Here is a 24,466-nt window from a genome sequence, read left to right on the forward strand (position 1 = left end):
CAAGAAAAATATAAAAGAAACCACCTCGCCAGTCTTTTTTCCCGGAATCAACTAGGAGTGTAAATCCAAAGAAAACTCCGTGTGACGACGCCGACGACGCCGACAATCCAAATTGGTTACGGTTATTTGCAAACTGACTTTGGGGTCATTTAGTGGAAATCTGTTTTCCGTTGTGTGCGAAAATGCGATAAAAAAGTAAATCTTATTTTGAAAGAGTCGCCCCTCGGAAAAGCCGACCCCTCCTCGAGCGCGCTAGTCCAAACTGAAAATTGTGCTTTTGGTGCAGTTTTTTTTTCTTCTCCCTTGGCTTTTCCTCTCAATACCTTGAGGGTGTTTCAGCAGGCAAAAAAAAAAACACGGCAGTGTTTTACAGGGAATTCCCCGAAGTGGTCAGAGTTGTTTGTAGCCGGAGCAGTATCGGGAAATAGAATTTCCTTTACGGGGAATGGGACAAACAAGAAAAAAACTGAAATTTTCTTTTCACACGCAAACAGCTCTACCTCACTGATAGTCCAAGCGCTGGGCAAATGGTGGGCAGAAAAAAGAAAATCCGGGAAATCCCTTCTTCGATGGGCGAACGTTTGTGAGATAACTTTCAATGGGATCGTGCTAGCTGGGGCTGTAAACGGATGTGACTGTTTGCGCAAGTAGGAGGGCTTCTTTTGAAAAGATATTGTTTATGCGTAAGACTTCCCTTGAATGAAAAGTGTAATCGTTTTGATTCGAAACTGGTTTGTTCTGTGAAGGAAAACTTGTTTGTGGTTTCAACTTTTAGTTTATTTAATTTTAAAAGCAACTGAAGCCAGCAGTTTGGTGATACAATATCTGTAACTACACCTAATTTTGAAGGAATAAAAATTAAAACAATTTCTGAATTTATTTGAATCGGATTAGAAAGCTTTCAACATTAAATTCATTTTATATTTAGTTCAATTATGATGATTTTTGTTTTTTTTTTAATAAATGTACAGAAAATTATCTGATATTTTTAAAATAACACATTTTCCTAGTTCTATTCTATACACATAATCATAACCTAGCGTTTAACATGGACACCAAAATTGGGTTCTTGTTGTTTAGAAATGTAATTGATCTTAAAAAGAAAAAAAAATGACTTTTTTAAAAAGTTTTCAAAAAAATACTAATTGTTCAAAAAATTATTGCATTGCTAATTTATTTTAAATCATCTCGCGTTAACTAAAAAACACATTTTTATTAATTGATAATAAACAAAAATGTTTATTTTCAGAGTGACCACTATTCTATCTTTGCTCTCGCAGCTAAAATCCTATCTTTGCAGTTCCAGCATTTCCCAAAATTTTTCAGAACCTGAAATTATAGAAAAAGAAAACATCTACCGAAATACAAAATTTTATAAATAAAATTGATAAAAATCTATCAATGCATTTATTTAAAAAAAAATAGCAACAAATTTATTCAAAAGTACTTGTAAAATAAACTCAATAATGCATAAAATTTACCGGTTCAATTTAAACATCAAGTTTTTGTTCCAAGATTGAAATAAGAAATTAAAAGAAAATGGAAATATTTTTTCAAGAAACTCCAGAAGACAGCTTTATTGTTCAACAAAATATCAAAGATTTTTCGAACAAATTTCCTTTATAGTTTTGTGCATATGATACTATTTAATTGTTATACTGACAAATTAATAAATCAACACAATTTGTCAGTATTTTAATTTTTCCAATCCCAATAAAAATAAATCAATAAATCAATAAATAGACCCAGTATTCAGTGTAATTGATTACCCTGACTCAAAGCAGGTTCAAAAACAAACAAAAATCAAAAACTGAAAACTTTGTTTATAAGACCTGTCAAAAAATCCGGATTCATTAAACATACTTGCAGCGGTCAATATTTATAAACGTCTTGAATACATTTTATTATTTAGTCAATTTTAATATTTTTGATATTTTATAAAGAACAGAAACAAATCAATGAAAAACTTTTTAACGCTGTAAAGAAACGTTAGAATTTCATCTGCAAGTCAAGTATTTCCTTTTTTTAGTAATTTTTTATAATTCAAGTTTATTAAAAGTGTTGCCCAAAGATTTTGAATAGCAGGCCATATTTGACGCTCGCATGAAATGTAAAAAAGGCAAGCTACAATTTTTTTTAAAAAAATATTTAAAAGCTGAAAAAATATTCAGATTATTTCGAAGTCTGTCCTCATGCATTTTTTTTGCGACATAGGGGGTATGACAATTTTGCCCGGTAACGACAATTATCGGCATTACCGACGGCAGTTTGATTGTATTGTAGAAAAAAAAAACATAACAGAACGAGGATTGAACCATTAACTTCTTGGTTGTTGATTCGACACGCTACCACTGCTCCATGGACGCTTAAAGGATTTTAAAGGACAGTGCAACAACATGTTTTTAACTCTGAAGTGTTGCTCGAGGACATGCCTGCATTATATGTGTTGGTGCGAAATTGAAAAGGTTTAATTTTCCGATTTATATCGTGAAAATTATTCAAAATTATTTGACGGATCGTACTCTGCAGGTATGTTATCAGAATAGCAAATCTGATCAACTACCTGTACGTGCCGGCGTCCCTCAAGGAAGCATTTTGGGTCCAATTTTATACAATATTTTTACTTCTGACTTGCCTGATTTGCCCCCAGGATGTCAGAAATCACTTTTTGCTGATGACACAAGCATCTCCGCCAAAGGCAGAAGCCTTCGTGTCATCACAAGAAGATTACAAAAAAGCTTGGATATTTTCAATTCTTATTTGAAAGAATGGAAAATTACTCCAAATGCTGCAAAAACTCAACTTATTATTTTCCCTCACAAACCAAGGGCTGATTTTCTTAAACCAAAAAGTCATCACATTATAAAGATGAATGAGGTAAATTTAAAGTGGGAGGATCAAGTGAAATATCTTGGACTTGGTTTTGACAAAAACCTTACTTACAAGGATCACATTGAAAGTATCCAGGTTAAATGTAACAAATATATTAAATGTTTGTATCCACTTATAAACAGGAATTCTAGACTTTGTCTCAAGAATAAACTGTTAATTTATAAACAAATTTTCAGACCTGCCATGCTTTATGCTGTGCCGATCTGGACAAGCTGTTGCTTAACCAGGAAGAAAAAACTTCAGAGGATTCAGAACAAAATTCTGAAAATGATTCTGAAACTTCCTCCCTGGTTCAGCACCAGTGAACTTCATCAATTAGCCGATGTTATGTCCAATAAGATAATTGATGCATTTCGACAAAAATCATTGCAGTCTTCAGCTACATTGATCCGCTCTTTATATAGTTTATAAGTTAGTTTTAAGGTATCCCTTTTCCCTTTTGTACATGTAGGACCTCCTACATTTGAAATCACTGAATAGCGAAAGCTACAATATTTCATGAATAAATGAAAGTTGCTAGTATTTAAAATTGAGGTGAAAAGTCATCGTTTGTGATTGGACACTCAATAATATTTTAACTGAATGAATGTACATGGAAAAGAAATTTGAATAAATATAAAAAAAATATGTGTTGGTGAGAACTGTAGACGCTGACGTCGCTGAGATGTTTACAAACGGGCAAAATTGATACAAGGGCTTGCTGCCTTCAACTCAATAAGAAGTGAGCAAGCAAGTTTATATCAAAAGTTTTGCAAATTTAGTTGTTTAAATAGTGAAAATCAGCAAATTGGATGGAATTAGGCGCGAGTGATTAACCTGCCAAAGATACGAGAATTTTCCCTATATTTTTCCTGTGTGTGCAGCAACACAAAAACTTATTTATAAAAATAGTGAAGGGAATCTAAGAAATTTTGTTGATTATTTAAACGAATTGAGTTTAACTGAACCAAAATATGTTGTCAAAATTGAATGTAGATATGTATGAACAAATTACAAACCAACTACGAACAGAATTCGTGAAAGTTGTTTCATGCTTTCGCAATTATTGATATTGAGTTTTAAAATTGAAAGAATGGAGATGAAATATCCCAAATTTCATGGAAATAATTGATTTGGATTGAAAACCGGTTAAAAAATGGCTTCGCATATCAAAAGTATTTTGATACTAAGCTCAAACGTTGTATGTAATTTGATGATAATTAATTTCCAGAAAGATCCATCTGGTCTTGGGAGAAAATCGGAAATAATGGAGAATTCCAAAATCGAAATCAGGAGCTTTAATAAACTTCTAGGATTCTATCTGCGATTCGGACTACGTTTTGTATTATGCACTCAAATCGTCCCCTAGGAAGAAAAAAATCAAATAAAATTGTGTCCTCATTTTCGAAGGGACAACGTTTTGCTATTGTCCCGCGGGGATCCAACCGCAAATGCTTTCATTGATTGTGGAACGAGCTGGGGACTTGAGTGGGTCAAGCTGGGATTAAATAGAAAAAGGTTCATGCCACTTTACCGAAAGGTTAACCCTTTAGGGTAAGCGGAATTGAATGCTCCAAGGATTGAGTTGATTGAGTTGAGTTGGATTTTAGTGAGTTTTTTGAAAAACTAATTGTTTTGAAAATAATAACACATTGATTTGCGAATGAAGAACTGAGGTTAATAAAAAAGTGTCTCTCCACAAAGGTTTCATTTCACTTAGTGAAAGTACCAGGAATGTTAGCACAAACTAACAAAACACAAGTCTGTTCCTTGATACAGTTTAAAGTGGTGTGCAACCATGAATAACAACGTAAATACAAACAAACAAACATAAGTTAAGCACTAAGTCTTGTTCGGAGCTGACTGGTCTGTTGATGCTCCGAAGGGGATGCTCCTTTGTGCGGAAAGTCAAAGCAGAGCACATGCTCGGTACACAAACCTAACACCCAGGACCAAAAACTGTGATGAATTTCTAAACAAATAGGTACAAGAAACATTACACCTAGAAGATGGACCGTGTTGCATGTCGAGCATGTTTGCCCTGGCAGGAGGAGAGTTGTTTGTGTTTGAGCTCATATATATCTTCTGTGCAGACATTGTCAGCCTAAGCAGCACCTCATGGCAGGTTGTGGTACTTTCAGTTGGTTAAATTGTGAAGATAATTTATTTTGAATTTGAGAAGTTTGTTTTTTTAATTTTTTTTTAATAAGGATGGCAAAAAACTATAATTTAATCAAATTGAAATTTTTAACCAGAGCATTTTTACATTTTTGAATATAAGGTGTATCAGTTTGATCTGTACTGTAGTTATTTATGGAAAGTTGTCACCGTTACTGAATGAAGCTGCAGCATTTTAGTTCATGTTTCGAAACGCAATCAATAACACATCTTGGTAAAAGTTCTCCCATTTTTCCAACCACACAAACTCCACTGCACTAACTCCCTCTTTTGCATTGCATCTCGAGCTCAGAGTCTCAAGTTATGATTTACTGTGTTTGAGTCACACAGACGATTTCTGGTGAATAAATTTCCGAAGAGATTCACATTTCACAACTTTGCTCGTACCTTCTCCCCCCACCCCCATTGCCCTCCCAAACTCAAGGACTTAGTATTACAATTTATGGGCGCTTTTCTTCGTCGTTTTCCCCTCTATTTTTGGGCACATAGAAAGAGGGCTGTTGCTGCACTTCCGTTGGAAGAAGCTCGCCCGGCTACTCTCAAGTCCTTGCTCGGTTGTAATCTAGCGCAGACGAAGGCAAAGCTATACAGTTTGAAAGTGGACTATCGTTTATCTGGGAATCGGTCCCGGGAGGGGATCTGGGGGCTGAGCACGAACTTGAGATGTAACGTAACATGAGTTCTGTTTTGGGTGGTTTGAATACTATCTTGTTCAAGAAAATGTTGCCAAAATGCTTGAAAAATGTCCCGAACTTGAATTAAAATACTGTGGCAACACTGGTCAGAGGATTTCATATCTGGCGCACTCATAACTCTGCTCTCGTGGATAGCAAGTATTCCCCAGTGGACGATGCACATAAACACTTCAACTGGAGCATTCGTGCATGCTTTTCCCATTTATTTGGCCGGACCTGGGGGGAAAGGGGGCCAAATTGTCTGGTACCGAAAATAGTTTTCGACCAGTTGGAGCAGATACAAATGGATGTATATTTTCATGATATTTTCTTAAATTGTGTTTTGAACTCTGAAATAAGTGTAATAAACAAAACTCTTGAAAAAAAAACTAAAAAATTAACAAAATAAAAGTAAGAAAATAAGCACATATATTTTTACCAAAAAACTTGAAAATTTCAATGGGAATTCATGTGCAATCAGCTGAAATCGATTTAAAATGCATTTCTGTGTGATAAGAATCAGTTTTAGCATGTTTGGGTCTATTTAAAAATCCTTTTGATTTGTAGTAAATTTTTGAATTAATTTCGATTTAATTTTTGTTTTCGTCATTTTGTGACAACTGATGATAACAAAACAACTGAACTAGTGTAAAATGCATTTTTAAACTTTTTTTTCATTCAAATTTTGAAACTATGGCCTGTTATTTGAATATTTTTATTGTTTGAAAAAATGATTTATAAAACGCTAAAAGTTTAAAAGTTGAGTTAACACTTAAACTCCTATACTCCTAAGCTCGAATAAAAGGGAAAATTTAAATGGAAGTTATCCCTTTTTCTCGAGTTTGTGAGATTTCATTAAAACAAAATAAAAAATAAAAATAAAAAATTTGAATTAAGCTGGCTGACTTCCACTGCTCTACTGCTACTGCACTGCTCTAGATTTTTTTTTAATTCTCAGTTTTACTCAAAAGCTTCATTTTTCAAATCGTCATATTTCGTAACCTAGGGTAGGGTAGTCATCAATGAGACACTTTTGGTTTTCAACTTTCAAAGATTTTTCTCATTTTTTCATCAGCATGTTTCAATGAGCTTTTTGTTGAATTTTCTTTCTTTTAATGTGTTCTAACATTGACCAAAATATGAGATCGATCCGACATCTACAGCCAGAGTTATTCAACTTTCTCATTGTAGACCAGGGGTGCTCAAAGTTTTTGGATGCCGGGCCAAATTTGATGCTCAAATGAGCTTGCGGGCCAAATGTATAAAAATGGTAATTTAAAAAAATAAATAACTTCATTTTAATTTAAAAGGCAAAAAACTACATCTATTATTTGAAGTTTTGAGAATTTGCTGTTACTTTTTGAACATTTCCAGACTTTTTTTTTATTAGGTCTTATAAACATATGAAACACAATAGCTTATAGGACCTTTTCAAAAAAAAAAAACTCTAGATTTTCGTTATTTAATAAATAAAAGACAGTTTTCCATCAGTTTTATTGCTTTTTTTGTATTTTTCAAATACCTAAACAACTTTGCAATGAAAAAAAATAGAAAATGTATTATTTTCAAAAAGTGTAAGATTGGACGAAAATAAAAATTTAAGCGAATTTTCTTTCGCTCTAGATTTCTAGATATTTTTGAGTAAGCCCGAACATGCTCAAATTGAACGCAGAGGTATGAATTTTAAATTGATTTCAGCTGATTGCACATTATTTTCAATTGAAATTTGTAAGTTTGCCTGAAAAAATATTTTTGTCTCTGATTTTTCGAGCCGGGGAAGAGTTGGCTTTGAAAATTTTTTGCAACAGTCTTATTCCTCTGATTTTAACATTTAGTCTGCCTGAATGAGATGGTAGTCAATCAGATTCGTTATCCAACTGTCAGTAGTTCAAACCCCGAGATGGAAGATTTCTTAGTGCTAAATAAGTTAATGGCTCAGACCATAAAAAGGGTCATTAAGACTGCTTAATTAATATGTAATACTTATTTTTTAACCATGATTACATTTTTTTTACTTCAGTCAAATTTAAACATTTCATATACATTTCCAAAAAAAAATTATTGAAAACTTTGATATTTACTAATTTTATTCATATTGTAACGTGTGAAATTGTTTTAAATTAGAAAGATTCATAAAAATTAACAATAATATAAAATTAAAAAAAAAAAACATAAGGTAAAAATAACCCTTGATTTTGAGAAGTATACAATTACGGTTTATTTTCAATTAACGGACCATTTTACATGATCATTCAAAATTGGTCCGCGGGCCACAAAAAATCACTTCGCGGGCCACGTTTGGCCCGCGGGCCATACTTTGGTCACCCCTGTTGTAGACGCACTTGGCAGGAACAATGAGACAGCTGGGGAACAATGAGACACACTATGAAAATCAAAACATCATGTTTTTGTATTGTTCCATCGCAGGTAACTTGCCTTAAATATTTTAGAGCAATTTTGCCAACATGGAACTTTAATTAACAAAAGTTATACTAAAAAGTATTTAAATTTTGTAAAATCCGTATATTTATACCAAATAACTTTGTATTTTTGGTTAAATGAAGTTAAAACTCAATAAATATGCCAAAAATCACTTTTAATTCATGTTTTGAAAGATTTCCATAGATTTCGAAAAGTTTAATGAAGAAAAATCAAAGTGTCTCATTGTTACCCATGAGCTGAAATGAGTAGGGAACAATGAGACAGTCCTGGATACTGGGTATATTCCAAATTTTGGCCAAACCTAATGAAAGAACATTGTAGCCCAACTCAATCCCTATGGAACGTCGAAAGAAATTTGAAGAAATATTAGTTTTGGTGTTAATGGCAGCCTAGGAGCGAAAAAGTATTTTTTGTCCATAATTTACTTTTACATCCCAGAATCAAACATTTATGAGTAACTTTTCAAGGAAGCGTCCATAACCAAAGCCACTATAATGGCAGACGTGTATCCAGTAGACACTCCTTTCCCCCAAATATGAGCCTGATTGGTTGAAACTACGACTTGTGAGAGCCATTTTATCATTGTTCCCCGTGTCTCATTGATGACTACTCTACCCTATTGGTTCAACTATAGTCAATAAAAAATTGGTTTAATTTTTTGCTCTTTTTGATACTAAAAACTTCAAGTTTTCAGAATTAATCAAAAAATAGAAAATAAAAATTACATACAAATGCATTTACGATTTAATATTACTGATATGGGTAATTCTCCACCAACTCACACAGCAGTTGCCCCGACCCCTCTTCGATTTGCGTGAAACTTTGTCCTAAGGGGTAACTTTTGTCCCTGATCACGAATCCGAGGTCCGTTCTTTGATATCTCGTGACAGAGGGGCGGTACGACCCCTTCCATTTTTGAACATGCGAAAAAAGAGGTGTTTTTCAACAATTTGCAGCCTGAAACGGTGATGAGATAGAAATTTGGTGTCAAAGAGACTTTTCTGTAGAATTAGACGCCCGATTTAATAGCGTACTCAGAATTCCGAAATAACGTATTTTTCATCGAAAAAAACACTGAAAAAGTTTTAAAAATTTTCCCATTTTCCGTTACTTGACTGTAAAAATTTGGAACATGTCATTTTATAGGAAATTTAATGTACTTTTCGAATCTACATTGACTCAGAAGGGTCATTTTTTCATTTAGAACAATTTTTTTCATTTTAATATTTCGTGTTTTTTCTAACTTTGCAGGGTTATTTTTTAGAGTATAACAATGTTCTACAAAGTTGTAGAGCAGACAATTAAAATAAATTTAATATATAGACATAAGTGGTTTGCTTAAAAACATCAGGAGTTATCGCGATTTTACGAAAAAAAGTTTTGAAAAAGTTGGTCGTCATCGATCATGGTCGTTCATGGTCACCCGCGACAGACACGGAAGACCAAGCTTCCCTGCACCATGCGGTACACGCGGTTCACTTGTCCTTCGGGTTTGTTTTGCGCCTGCTTTGTTACGTTTACACCCGTACCCGACTCACACGAACCGAGGGTATTTTGGTTCATCGTACCAGCGCACCACGACACTCTCGGTTCGCCGCGTCGGTTTTGTGTCTGGCACTCGCCCATGGCATTCAACGGGAGCATGTATGTGTATGAACCAAGGTGCTTCACTCGGTACGAGCCGAGATACGTGCCGTGGTATGCGCTGGCGGTACAAAACGGGTTCAATACCACGGCGCGTACCACAGCACGCTGGGTTCATGCCATGGGTGAGTGCCAGACACAAAACCGATGGGGCGAGCCGAGAGTGTCGTGGTGCGCTGGTACGATGAACCAAAATACCCTCGGTTCGTGTGAGTCGGGTACGGGTGTAAACGTAACAAAGCAGGCGCAAAACAAACCCGAAGGACAAGTGAACCGCGTGTACCGCATGGTGCAGGGAAGCTTGGTCTTCCGTGTCTGTCGCGGGTGACCATGAACGACCATGATCGATGACGACCAACTTTTTCAAAACTTTTTTTCGTAAAATCACGATAACTCCTGATTTTTTTAAGCAAACCACTTATGTCTATATATTAAATTTATTTTAATTGTCTGCTCTACAACTTTGTAGAATATTGTTACACTCTTAAAAAAAACCCTGCAAAGTTGTAGATTCGAAAAGTACATTAAATTTCCCATAAAATGACATGTTCCAAAATTTTTTACAGTCGAGTAACGGAAAATGGGAGAATTTTTAAAACTTTTTTAGTGTTTTTTTTTCGATGAAAAATACGTTTTTTTCGGAATTCAGAGTACGCTATTAAATCGGGCGTCTTATTTTAAATAAAAGACCCTTTGATACCAAATTTCTATCTCATCACCGTTTCAGGCTGCAAATTATTGAAAAACACCTCTTTTTTCGCATGTTCAAAAATGGAAGGGGTCGTACCGCCCCTCCGTCACGAGATATCAAAAAGCGGACCTCGGATTCGTGATCAGGGACAAAAGTTACCCCATAGGACAAAATTTCACGCAAATCGAAGAGAGGTCGGGGCAACTGCTGTGTGAGTTGGCGGAGAATTAACCATATCAGTAATATTAAATCGTAAAAGCATTTGTATGTAATTTTTATATTCTATATTTTGATTAATTCTGAAAACTTGAAGTTTTTAATATCAAAAAGAGCAAAAAAAATAAACCAATATATGTTTTGTTACTATAAAAATTTGCGTTGGATTTATAATATTAATGCAAATATTATAAGAAATGATTTTGCAACAAGCAAGCTTCGAATTAGCATGTTTGCATGTCTCTGGTTATGCTTTGAAGTTTCATGCAAAGATCCAAGAACTTTCTAGACACCAGACTGGATGAAAAGATTTCCTGCTGGGACTGATTTATTTCAAACACTGGTTCACCCTTGTAGAACCAACGGGAGCATGTACTTAATCAGGAATGTTGAACAGAATGTTTCCACACTTGGAAGCAAGCATTTATCTGCCGCAAGCCATACTCAAACAATTTCAAAGTTATTTTAAGTTGATTGTGGTAATTGAAATTTTAACATTTGATTTTGAAAGAATTTGATTAATCTCTTAATATTTTTTTGCATTTAATTTTTAAAAATCTATTCTTAGACATTTTTGTTGAAATATTAATCCTAGAAACAGTTTCAAAGATGGCACCCATTGAATGTCATCCTTATCCTTCCTGTCTGATGATTTATTTTCAATGTTTGCGGTCAATCTTATGGAATTTTTTAATGAAAAATAATCTTTGAGATTTTCATATTGAATTCGTTCAAATTCAACAAAACATATTTCAAAGGAATTTCCTCAGAGTTCTCTTAGATCAGCGGTTCCCAACCTTTTTCGACCATTTCCCCCTTGGATTATTTTCAAAACCTTCATTCCCCCCTTGATAATAAAATTTAGCATCAATTCTCAAAAATCTTATTTGTTTTGGCATGAATTTATGTAGAAAGATTAAAAAAGTCCTTACTAAATATTTTTGTATTCTTGCAATAAAAGAACAAATACTCAGCGATTTGCTTTAACAATTTTTCAAACCCTGCTCATTGTTAAAGAAATGCTTTATGTTAGACATTTTCAAAAATAAAACCAAAAAACAATTGGCAAGGAAATTCACATATTTCACAAGAACTTTAAAAATAATTATAAACATTAAACTTTGATAAAAGTGCCCTAGAATGGCCGAATTTCCCTCCAGGGGGAATTCCTAACCGGTTGAGAAACACAGTCTTTGATGGTCCTGTTGGAACACATCTTCTCCAGAAACCCGCAAAACCAGCCACAAATGGACCAACCTGCAAGAGCAAGTTTAAAGGATAAAGTAAACTTATCAGCATGTTTGCATCAAAGCGCGGAGGTCCTTCCCCGGAGGGGGTCAAAACCTCTCGTGACATCGGACCTAGCGAAAGGACATACTTGTTTTCCTTCTTTTTTATTCGTCGGTTGCTTCAAACCAAATAAACTTTCCAAACACGGACGCAAAAGTTGAATGGGATTTTTCGAGAATGTTGTTTGGTTTCTGCTTGGGTCCACGTGGTTGAACGTGACCGGGGTCTTGTCCCCCTTGAAGGCGGGAGTGGGAAGCACTCGGAAGAAATATGATGTACGAAGTGCAGCAGCAGCAGCAGCAGGTCCCTCCGAAGAGTCCTTGCCAGCAGTAGAGGACTGCGATATTGTCTGCTATTTGGTTGCTGAAGGCAGTTCCAGGACGGGATCGGGTTGGGAGATTTATGAACAAGATATTGAGCGTGTGTGAGTGTTCCTCTGGGAAGATTGGTGTCCTGAATGATGTATGGACAGTTATAGGTTGCACTTTGCAGTACGTAAGAACACATTGAAAGAACTCGGAAATCGTTTGAGATATTGAGCGTTGAATTGTGAATTGATATTTCAGGAATGATTTCTAGCTGAATCTCCTTTTTGGTTTATTGATTATTCTTGCTTAAGGCCGCTTAAGAATAATTCTCTAAATAGACGTGCAAGTCAACTTCATCGTTAAAAAAAACAATTAAAATATGAAAACAAAACCCCCAGACAACTCTCGCCTTACCTTTGTACCCGTTCATCGTGAGGTACCGATCGCCCTGGTCGGTCAGCTCGCCGTCGTACACGCTGCTCTGGAACAGGTTCATGTTGTGCTGCCCGCTGGACGTCCCGGTGGCCAGTATTCGCGGTCGGTCCTCCTCCAGCAGCCGCTCGGTGCTTTCGTGGTAGATCTGGTGGATCGACGCCTCACACTTGAGCTGAGGTTCAAAAGGAAAAAAAAGCGGGGTTAAAAGAAAAACCAAGTCAGTTAATGAGGAAAAAAAACTTTTCCATCGAGCTCCGCTCTACGGCTCGGATAAGGACACACTCCGTTGAACTCCGCTCGGTGTTAATTGAAAGGATAATTAAAATTAATCCGTCTGCTTCTTCGTACTCTCGTTTCGCCGCCCACCTCGGTGCAGTCAACCCAGGGCGGAAAAGAATGGAAAATTCTTCCCCGGCGAGGAAAACAATAGCTTAATTATCGAGGTCTTTCCCGGGTGCACCACACCTTGGCGCAGAGCATCTTCTCTCGATTAGTGGTGGAGGGTATCGCGGTTGAATGGCACTTGGGTTGCCGCCTTCGAGATGGAATTTTAATTGAGTGGAGGTGATGGATTTTGCAAGTGTTAGGAAAGTTGCTGGCGATTGTGTGCGGCTCAATGAACTGTGATCCGCGGCCGTCAATCTTGATGATTCAGTAATAAAACCAAAGCCGAATTAAATACACATATTTTTAAGCACATATTCTGCATAAAAAAAGAATTAGGACGGAATAATTTTAATTTTTACTGAGCAAGGAAGAAAAATGTAGGTTTAATTTATGTCTACTTTGTGAACATTTTTAGATTTTGTTAATGTAAAACTATAATTAAAAAGAGAAAATTATGTCAACATTTTCATCAAATATTTATTGAAATTAAATTTAAATTAGAGGAAAAATAAAAAAAAACCCTTAAGCAACTTTTTATAATCAAGATTGCACATAATCTAATCAAATCTAATTCAATCTAATCTAATCTAGTCTAACCTAACCTAATCTAATTTAATCAGACCCTAGCGCAGCCAATCTTTCGAAGGGATCCTGGAGAGTGCCTTAGGTTAGATGACGCCTAGCACTCTTCTTGTCATTTATTAACATTTGTAGTGCGCCATTGCATCGGAATGCATTGAAACAACACAAGCGTTAAAGCGGCCAGGCCTACTGCGTAAAGCCGCATCGCAGAGACATGATTCGTTTGAAGCGGCTTGAGTTTGAGCACTGAGTGTTCGAACAACAACACAATTCTGAATCGACAGGGGAAGAAGAAGCGTGGGGACACACCACCATACGCTCCAAGATTTTGGTTGTATTCGTTGGAAGCACCATGCTAAGAAGGTTTGGTACTCCGGGACCCTCTGGGATGGGACATTGTATTTCCACGAATGCCCTGGACACTATTTGCCGTGGTTATAGCGCCACACCTCGCTCAAGCCACAATATAATTAAGATTGCACATAATTTAAAAAATAAATTACACACTTAAAAAAAAAATGTGTTACCCCTTCTAAAATATATTTGAAAAATAAAAAAAAAGCAATTTAAATACAACTTCAAAACTTTCATTTTATTTGTGAAATCACGATCGTTGAGGCACGTAAGTTGCAATGAAAAGCAGATGAATAATATTTTTGTTGGTATTTATTTGGATTTTCTGATTGAAATAAAATTTAATCAATTGGTTGGAGGCTTTTTCGTAGAAAAGTTTAATTTTTTGTTTTGATTTTTTAAAGAAATCAAAATCATTTTTTTTTCTCATAAGACCCGCAAGCTCATGTGAGCTTTAAATTTTGCCCGCCATTCAAAAACTTTGAGCACCCCTTGTTTAGGGGGTCCTTTTCAAATGTCTGTGTCATAGAATATATTTTACTTAAAAATGTTTGATTTATTTAATTTTTTTTAAATTTTTCAAATATTCCAAAGGAGTCGCACGATCATTTACAAAGCCTCGTTTTAGGTGAAGTTTCAAAAAGTATTGCGCATCTTGTTTGAAAAATATGGAAAATTTTAAAAATGGAATAAAAAAAAAAAACAAAAAATTTTTCACTGATAATAAAGAGATTTGAGATTTCAGTCATTCTTTTTTTTTGTATTTTTCAAACCGGCTGAAACTTTTTTGGTGCTTTTGCAAATTTAAAATTCTGTAACTTAAAAAAATTGATCGATTTGGTGTCTTCAGCAAAGTTTGAGGTTTGGATAGGACTACGCTGAAAAAAATGGTACATGGTTAAAAAATTGGTGATTTTTAAATTCGCTTTTTGCCACTAAAACTAGATTTGCATAAAAACAATGTTTTTTTTTTCATTTTCTGATATGTTTCAAAGGATATTAAATGCCAACTTTTCAGAAATTTCCAGAATGAGCAAAGAATCTTCGACCGAATTATGAATTTTTGAATCAATACTGATTTTTTCCAAAGAATCGAAATATTGGTCGCAAAAATTTTCAACTTTCTCAGCTATCAATAATTTTTTTTCAAAAGTGGTTAAACATGTTAAAAAAAAAATAACTGAGACTATTTAAAAAAAAAAGTTACCTGAAAATGGTTATATCTTAAAAACGGTTTCGATTTTACATTGAAAAATGAAGCTGAAAATTTTTTGCTATCAACATTTCGATTTTTTGAAAAAAATCTGTGTGGATTCATAAAATCTTAACTGGGTCAAAGATTTTTTGCACATTCTGCCAATTTCTGAAAAGTTGGCATTTGATGTCCTCTAAAACATATAAATGAATTAAAAATAGTGTTTTTTTGCAAATCAAGTTCGATCAAAAAATTTCTTCAAAAGATACAAATTTTTGAATTATCACATATCTATTTTGTATGGATACCTGCCAAATTTGCATGGAAAATTATATGAACGAACTAATGATGCAAAATGGCTTCTTTGAAAAAAGTTTCAGCCAGATTCAAAATTACAAAAATTAAAATTAAAGAAAAATTCTGAATGTACAATGTACATTGATTTGCAGGCATGGCGTCCCTCATTTTAATTACGAATTCATTTTCAAAGAACTGGTCATTTCCAAAATAAACGCTAAAATTAAGGAATCATCCATAAACCTCGTAGTCACCTAAGGGACTTGTTTTTTATGTCAATTGTCCACAAAGGGGGAAGGGGATCGTATCTTCGTTAATTATTCGTTGATTATAGAAATTAAAACATCTTAAACCAATTTATTTCCAAAGGACTACCTCATGTTGAAAATAAGCCAAGAATAAAAATCAAATAACTGCTTCTGTTTGAAAAAATGTTATACGAAACGAAGTTGACTTTATAGCTGTCGGCCACCATTGCTAGTACCAACCACTAGTGTCTTCCTTTTTAACTACAAGGACTTCGCCGCCCTGGGCTCCTAAGTGTTTGAGTACGGCACGGAGCGATGGCGCCGGATACCCATACAGGAAGCAAAAAACAATATTTTTCAAAAAAAAAAATGTTGAAGGAATTAGTCTTGTTATCAATTGAAAACAATCTTAAATTCAATTTTTTGCGTTGATATATTCATCATGTTTGGGATCGCCTAAAAATAATTTGAATTTTCATGAAATGCCAATGTACCGATCAGCAAAAAAATCGCAGAAAATAAATGTTTCCTCAACATTTAAATATTTTGGAAACTAATTATTTCAAAACAACTGGACTGGTGTAAGCACGTTTAAACACTTCTTCTCATTCAAATGTTTAAATAATGGTACGTTATTTAAATTTGGTATATTACGAGCCTTATTTTTAAAGAAAAACATTTTTTGTTAAAATAAAAAAATAAAAAAAAGTTTATAAAAATAATCTTTTTATCAATTTAATAATATGCTCATGTTTAAGAATGCAAAACCCTGTAGATTTTTTTTTTGTACAAAAACTAATATACAGACATTTTTGAAAGTTTATGTATGTCTCTCGACTCTGACCAATATCGAGAGGGGCAAAATAAAAATCTGGGATAATTTTTCAAAAGGTTCTACGCCCCATGGAAAGGGTCTCTTGAAAAAGTAAGCGAGAAATGGCAAGCCATAATTTCAACATTTGAATAAAAAAAGTGTTCCAAAATGCATTCAGTTTTTCACCGCTTCAGTTGTTTTGCAATAAATTGTTTATTGTCTTGATCATTCGCTGCCCTATTTGCAATAAATAGTTTTTAAAATATTTAAGTATTGACGAATTTTGCGTGACATTACATCACAATTTTGAAAATAAAATAAATTTTGTATTTTTTTAAAAATATGCAAAATTATAAAGAATGGAATACAAAATATTTTACAAATAGTCAAAAGCACTGGGGTAATTCTCTACCAACTCACACGAAATCGGGAAAAGTTGCCCCGACCCCTCTTCGATTTGCGTGAAACTTTGTCCTAAGGGGTAACTTTTGTCCCTGATCACGAATCCGAGGTCCGTTTTTTGATATCTCGTGACGGAGGGGCGGTACGACCCCTTCCATTTTTGAACATGCGAAAAAAGAGGTGTTTTTCAATAATTTGCAGCCTGAAACGGTGATGAGATAGAAATTTGGTGTCAAAGGGACTTTTATGTAAAATTAGACGCCCGATTTGATGGCGTACTCAGAATTCCGAAAAAACGTATTTTTCATCGAAAAAAACACTAAAAAAGTTTTAAAAATTCTCCCATTTTCCGTTACTCGACTGTAAAAAATTTTGGAACATGTCATTTTATGGGAAATTTAATGTACTTTTCGAATCTACATTGTCCCAAAAGGGTCATTTTTTCATTTAGAACAAAATTTTTTATTTTAAAATTTCGTGTTTTTTCTAACTTTGCAGGGTTGTTTTTTAGAGTGTAACAATGTTGTACAAAGTTGTAGAGCAGACAATTACAAAAATTTTGATATATAGACATAAGGGGTTTGCTTATAAACATCACAAGTTATCGCGATTTTACGAAAAAAAGTTTTGAAAAAGTTACTTTTTGCGTTTCTCTTTGTTTCGTCGTCCGTGTCTGTCGCGGGTGACCATGAACGGCCATGATCGATGACGACCAACTTTTTTAAAACTTTTTTTCGTAAAATCGTGATAACTTGTGATGTTTATAAGCAAACCCCTTATGTCTATATATCAAAATTTTTGTAATTGTCTGCTCTACAACTTTGTAGAACATTGTTACACTCTAAAAAATAACGCTGCAAAGTTAGAAAAAACACGAAATTTTAAAATGAAAAATTTTGTTCTAAATGAAAAAATGACCCTTCTGTGTCAATGTAGATTCGAAAAGTACATTAAATTTCCCATAAAATGACATGTTCCAAAATTTTTTACAGTCGAGTAACGGAAAATGGGAGAATTTTTAAAACTTTTTTAGTGTTTTTTTCGATGAAAAATACGTTTTTTCGGAATTCTGAGTACGCCATCAAATCGGGCGTCTAATTTTACATAAAAGTCCCTTTGACACCAAATTTCTATCTCATCACCGTTTCAGGCTGCAAATTATTGAAAACACCTCTTTTTTCGCATGTTCAAAAATGGAAGGGGTCGTACCGCCCCTCCGTCACGAGATATTAAAAAACGGACCTCGGATTCGTGATCAGGGACAAAAGTTACCCCTTAGGACAAAGTTTCACGCAAATCGAAGAGGGGTCGGGGCAACTGCTGTGTGAGTTGGCGGAGAATTACCCACTGATATTTGAATGTATGCAAAAACTCGAAGATTTTTTTTAACAATGTATTTTTAAAGAACTACTCATGTTGAAAATGTTGCAAAACACTAGTAGAAATGTATGAAAATTATCTTTTAAATAATCCAAGATACTGATCAGGAGTGAAAGAATATAAAACTCACGTGATTTTCCATTTATTTTTAAATACTCTTCTTCATAATTCACGAAACGATGTTCTCTAAAACGTCTACTCGGAGAAATGACTTTAGGTGTTCCACTCTCGAACTGGCCAACTTATACTTACATCCCTATTTGTAACATTTCAATTATTTTTCAAATATTTAATTTTTTTTTTAAAGAAAGTCATCAAAAATGCTAGTTTTAAAACCAAATTTTCCTTTTTTAATTACTTCAATTTATTCTGCTTCCAGCTATTTAAAAATGTGAACGATTTTGTAACAATAATCTTACTTTCATGAAATTGATTATTTCGATTGCCCATTTAATTCCATAATCGCTTAAATTGTAAAAAAGTGAAAGGACGCTTGTAAGCGTTAACCCACCGTTACAAAGGGGTCACCAACCACTTTAGAAATCGCCAGTCAATCAAGATCGTCCCCCCAAAATCGAGGTCACCTGATTCACCTTAAGTTGGGTTCATTTCCCATCACCTTTTAGAGTCCAAAATCTGCTAGCGAATCCAAGACAAAACATTTCCCTCCCAAAGGGACCAACTTTTCCCTTTTCGTCACAAAAAGAAAACGGGTGGCTTTATTCTTGAAATCAATTTAACTTTTAATTAACACCATTTACCCCATCGTCGACGTCGTCCCCAAGATGATGGAATTGAATCTTTTGTTTTCCCTCCGCGTGAACCCAAATCGAACGGCACACGACCCCTTCTTCCGGGTGCGTGAGGCCAGAAATAACCCCTTTTTCTTTCACCTTCTTCCGAGTGACGGGGTCACGACAGACGTCAACGGCGAAGCGAGGACCATATTATAGATAAGCGAGTTGGGTCCTTCTGGGAGGAGGGGAAATAGCGGAGAAAAAAACATTTTTCTTTTCACTTTTTTCTCTCTCTGATGCCATCCTTTGGGGTGCCTTGTGAAGAAAAATTAACTTTCCGGTAAAAGCAACTGCATCAAGCTTGGTTGGAGCACAACAGAAGGGTGCCGTAAATTTGAATTAAAATTTATAATTAATTAATTTAACTTTCCTCGTTTTGATTACCATTTCAATAAGCTGGCGCTCTGTCGAATTGGGACAGGCTAGTGAAAGTTTGCAATCTGTCAACAGAGGAACTAAAGTAGTAATTTGGATGAAAAATGGGAAAATTGGACGGAGAAACTTATTCAGCTGTTTACTCGGTGGGTGAACTGATCTAGAATTTTGGGTGAGATTTGATTCTCAGAATAAAAAATTATAAAAATTCAAAAATAAAATTCAATAATTCATATTACAAATCAAACATACCTTCAGCTTTCCTTTGTTGAAGTGACTGTGTGAAACCATCACGTTGATCCCCAGCACCGAAGTCTCCAGTCCCGTACTTTCATCCTTGATAGATCTGTATTGTCTGGTTTGCTGTTGCAGCACCTGAAACAAAAAATGCAAAGTCAAATCATCGTAAAATTTCATCGCAACCAAAACGAAAAAAAAACCCTTATTTCAACCCCTCCCAATTTGGAGGAGCGCGAAAAACCAATAACTTTAATCGAATTTTATTCACTCCTCGAAGCCGTCGTCGATTCTCGCGCCAAGGAAAAACTTGTTTGTTTGCGCTTCTAATTTGGAATCAGCTGTTGAAGAGATTGTGTTTGCGGAACGCGATCGAATCGGGAGAAAAAAAACATCTCTCGTTTCGGAGGAGGAAAATGATGTCTACTGCCGTGAAGGTGGAAATGTTTTTCCTAGCGCGAGCTGGTACTTTTTTTGCTCGATAGCTGAAGAGCCTGTTTGTTGGTGGTTGTCGCTGGTGGGAAAAGAAGGACTTTTTTCCTCAAAGCATGTTGTCGGTTAGGCGACTGCAACGCTTTTTGGGGATGACCATGGGCGTAGATTGATATTCGACAATTTAACACTCCTTCCCAAAATTTGGCAAAAAAAATATACAAATATTTTTTTTTTGTTCTGAAGTTGTGGATTGATTTTCAATAAAAAACAGATTTTTTCAACCATCAGACAGGGCGTAACATTTCTAGGTGATCATGATTATTCAGAGTAAAAATTAAGCTCTGAACCTGTTTTGTTTTCCTCACTGGTTCTCTTTGATTTCTCAAATCGACTTTTTTGTATCTGTTTTATTTGGATGAATCATTGGCCATGAATTCCCAATGTTAATTTTTTTAAAATCAAGCTTTCGTTTTCAAAAAGGTCTACAAATAGCAAGACAAATTTATAATTTGCCTCATTTTATAGTTTACACCAAGTTAATTTTTTTTGGAAATATTTTTATTGAAATAATCAGAAAATTTCACAAGAGTTTCAGCAAAAAGCATTGAAAATCGAACCAAGAAAAAAATACCCAACCTTTATGAAATTTTTAAGATTTTTTAGTTTTAAGTGGGGAAATGGGACGAGCTTTCCGGTAAAAATATGTTCGAGACTGAAAAATCAAGTCTGTCAAATAGAAATTGCCGAAACCCTATTTTTTCAACATTTTTATTTTCAAAACCGTTGTAACATCACAACGATTGGACTTTGGACAATGGTCAATTTGAAGACTATTATGTAAAATTGTCTGGATAATGGATTCCCGTATCCGGGTTTTGAAAATTTTGGCGTGCTCTTCACTAAAAAAAAACAGTTTCAGTAAATTATTTTTGTATTCTTTTAGGTGAGTTGCTCAATGCTGCATTTCTCGTGAGTCTTTTTGTAACATCATTTTTTTTACACAAAAATTTTTAACAAAAAAAAATCATGAGCTTACCTTAAAATTTGATTTATTTACTGAAAAATCAAAAAATCTCTTAAAAGTGGCGTATTTTTTTCCGGAAAGCCCTCATATTTCCTACTTTTCTTATGGTGCAACGGCTCTGAGGTACAGCAATATTTTAAAACCAAATTACAAAAATATTAAAAAAAAAAAACACTTACGCCCTTCTCAAATGTCATTATCGAGTGAAACTGGCCTCATATAAACAAGAATGGCCTACATAAGCGTATGATAACATGTCTACAAAGTTTCATTGAAATCGGAGAGAGTCGAGAAACCTTTAAACCTATAACCTAAAAAAAATCCTGTTTTGGGCTGGAATTTCTCAAACGAAAAGATATCGAACATTCATACTTAAAAGTAGCTTTAATTTGAAAACGGTACTTTTTATCAATGAAAAGTTATAAAGTACATGTCGAGTCGATCTTCTCGATATCAATATTGCAACAGCTGTCAATAAATTTTTCCGTGCCTTCTAATAGATTGATTTGATTTTTCGTTCTACAATTTGATAACATCCGCTCCCGACGGTCCCTTCAATATCGACAACGGGAGATTCCACTGTACTTTTCGATTGCAAATTTAATTTTGCTCAAAAAAAATATTTTTAATATCTTTAATGTCGAGGTTTTTGATATTTTCGAAATAAAAACCATCCAGACTCAGAAGATATTTTTTAGTCGCCTAAACAAATCGAATTTCCAAAATTTCAAAATAAGTTTTCTGGGAATTTAAATGTTATTGATTAAATGTTAAAAAAAACAAATCGATTATTTATTGCGTGCACCCATTTAGAGCATGGTTGACTGCCAATGAGCTGCTACTCCGTTATTGACGGATCAGCTGAAGTTACACAATGCACCAACAGATGAGTAGCGGGAGCTTATCATCCTCACTGTATAACCTTACTTACAATTTTGCCGAAGACACCAACTCGATCAGATAATCAAGTTACAGAATTCAATACATTTACATGCCCATTTTGTATGACCAGCCCCGATTGTTGTATGAAGACTTGTATGGAAAAAAATAAAACAAAAAATCAAAATCAAAAATCGCGAGAAAAAAAATAACATAACCGTAGAAAAATACTCCAAATAAATAAAAACTTCCAGAAAAACTTAAAAAAATATTTTGTTTGAATGAAACACTCACATAAAAATACATTATTAGAAAAAAAAACTACATTCCACGAATTATTTTCAAAGGAACAAAAAACAAAGAAACGAAAAATAAATACTAAGAAAGAAGAAGAAGAAGGATGATTTCATAAAAAAGACGACATATTTTGAAACAATACAGATTGTTTTTTGAATTTTGCTTGAATCTAGATTTTTTTTTCAAAAAAAAGGTAGCTGCTTTTGTTCAAAATAAAAAGAAAAAACTCATGAAAATGATTTGAAAAAAATATTTTGATGGAAATTAAGAATAACCTATAACAACAAGTCTTTAAAAGTAGAAAAACCCAAATTTTTTATGAAGAAACAATTTTCTTTTTCAATTAATATTAAATTCTTCAAAACATATTTGAGCTCAACAATTTTCGCATGAACAAATTTTGAGAAAAATAAAATTGTAGGTTACATTTATAGATGTTTGAAAGAGAACATTTTCCACGTTCGACAAATTGTCCATTTAACTTTTTTTTCTCTCACCCGTTTTATTCTTTCGACCTTTTGGCATTTTCCTCCCCCATCTTTTTCCTTTCGATCTTATGAGTTTCGACATCTGCTATATCTGCAAAATATTGTTTTATTTTGATTTGATAATTGCTGCCAGCAAAAAAAATTGCTTAGCCAATGCTAAGCGTAATGAAAAAATAAATCTTTTTTTTATATTTATATGCAATTGTTTCAGTTGAGTGCTGAAAAAATAAACATTTGAGCATCAAAGTAACATTAAACAAAATTCAATTGAACCACCTGAACTATACTTGTCAGCAGGTTGTATTTCTATTCTTGTTTTATTAGAGCGTTTAAAATTTAAATTATTGCAAGAATTTTGAAAAAAGTTAGCCCAAATCTTCTTTGTAAACTTTGATTGTTTTAGTGTACAATTTTCAACAAAGTTGATGAGCAGTAAAAAATCTAAAAGTGTTCATGAAGTTTGGAAAATGTGATCAAAAAGTGATGGTTTTTGTTATTTTCAAACAGTTTTTCGGGGTTTTCACGTTTCTAAACACAATCGGGTTTAAAAAAATATGTTAAGACGGACCCAAGGCTGCAAAAACCTGGGTTTAAAAATGGTCAAACTTTGTTGCAAATATTTGTGCAAACAGTAATTAAAGGGATGAATAAAAAATACATCGAACGTTCCAGTAGTTTTAATGATACAAAAATGTGCCTGTAATTCTTAGTGCAAAAGCTTTGGTTCACCCGAAGGAAAAATATATCTCAAAATCTGCAACATTGGATTTGCTGCAGAAAATGTCATATTTTATAACATTTTTTGCAGCAAGCCCGTAGATCATTTTTGCCCGCGTGTAAAAATTTCAGCGATCTGCAGTTCTCACCAACACATATAAAGCTGGCCCGTCCCCGAGCAACACTCCAAAGAGAAGCATATGTTGGTGCTCTTTCACTCACTTTTCATCAAGCGTCCATGGCGCGGTGGTAGCGTGTCTGATCAATTACCAAGAAGTTGGTGGTTCAATCCTCGTTCTGCTAAATGTTTTTTATTTTTGTGAAATACAACCAAAAAGCCGTCGGTAATGTCGATAATTGTCGGTAACGGGCAAAAATGTCATACTCCTATATCGCAAAAAATGCATGAGGACAGATTTCATGCAGATTCTGATATACTTTCATGCCGCCATGCATCACAATCATGCGACTGCCAGTTGGGTGTTGATATGTACCTTTAGGATTTTGTGTGATTTGATATAGTCATAAATGGTTGAATGATTGATTTACTAAATTTAAAAAGAATTGTTGAGAGGGAATGTTGTCCAGAAATAAAAAAAAATAACGTGACAATTTCAGAAATACGTCATCTAAATACAATCCAGACTTGATTATTCGAAGTCCTTGGTAAAATTCACTTCAGATAATCGAATCATTTTTTTTTACTTATTTTTGCTTGTTTAGCTTAAGTATGGCCACTAGATTACGCTTGACTGATTTAGTATATTAGAATATTAACAGATTAGGTAACTCCAAAACTAAAGTCCCGT

General features: G+C 34.2%; 1 protein-coding gene across 3 annotated transcripts in view; it reads right to left on the bottom strand.

Annotated features, from left to right (window-relative positions):
- Positions 1–24,466, bottom strand: part of LOC120430152 (uncharacterized) — a 323,078-nt gene that overhangs the window by 10,416 nt on the left and 288,196 nt on the right. For all 3 annotated transcript variants that reach the window (XM_052708333.1, XM_052708332.1, XM_052708334.1), the window contains 2 exons: positions 19,833–19,955; positions 12,729–12,921 (listed from right to left, as the gene is read on the bottom strand). In XM_052708333.1, the coding sequence (XP_052564293.1) occupies positions 12,729–12,921; positions 19,833–19,955 (316 nt within the window). The remainder of the gene's footprint in view (positions 1–12,728; positions 12,922–19,832; positions 19,956–24,466) is intronic.

This window comes from Culex pipiens, chromosome 2 (genome assembly GCF_016801865.2).
Source record: "Culex pipiens pallens isolate TS chromosome 2, TS_CPP_V2, whole genome shotgun sequence".
NCBI lineage: Eukaryota > Metazoa > Arthropoda > Insecta > Diptera > Culicidae > Culex > Culex pipiens.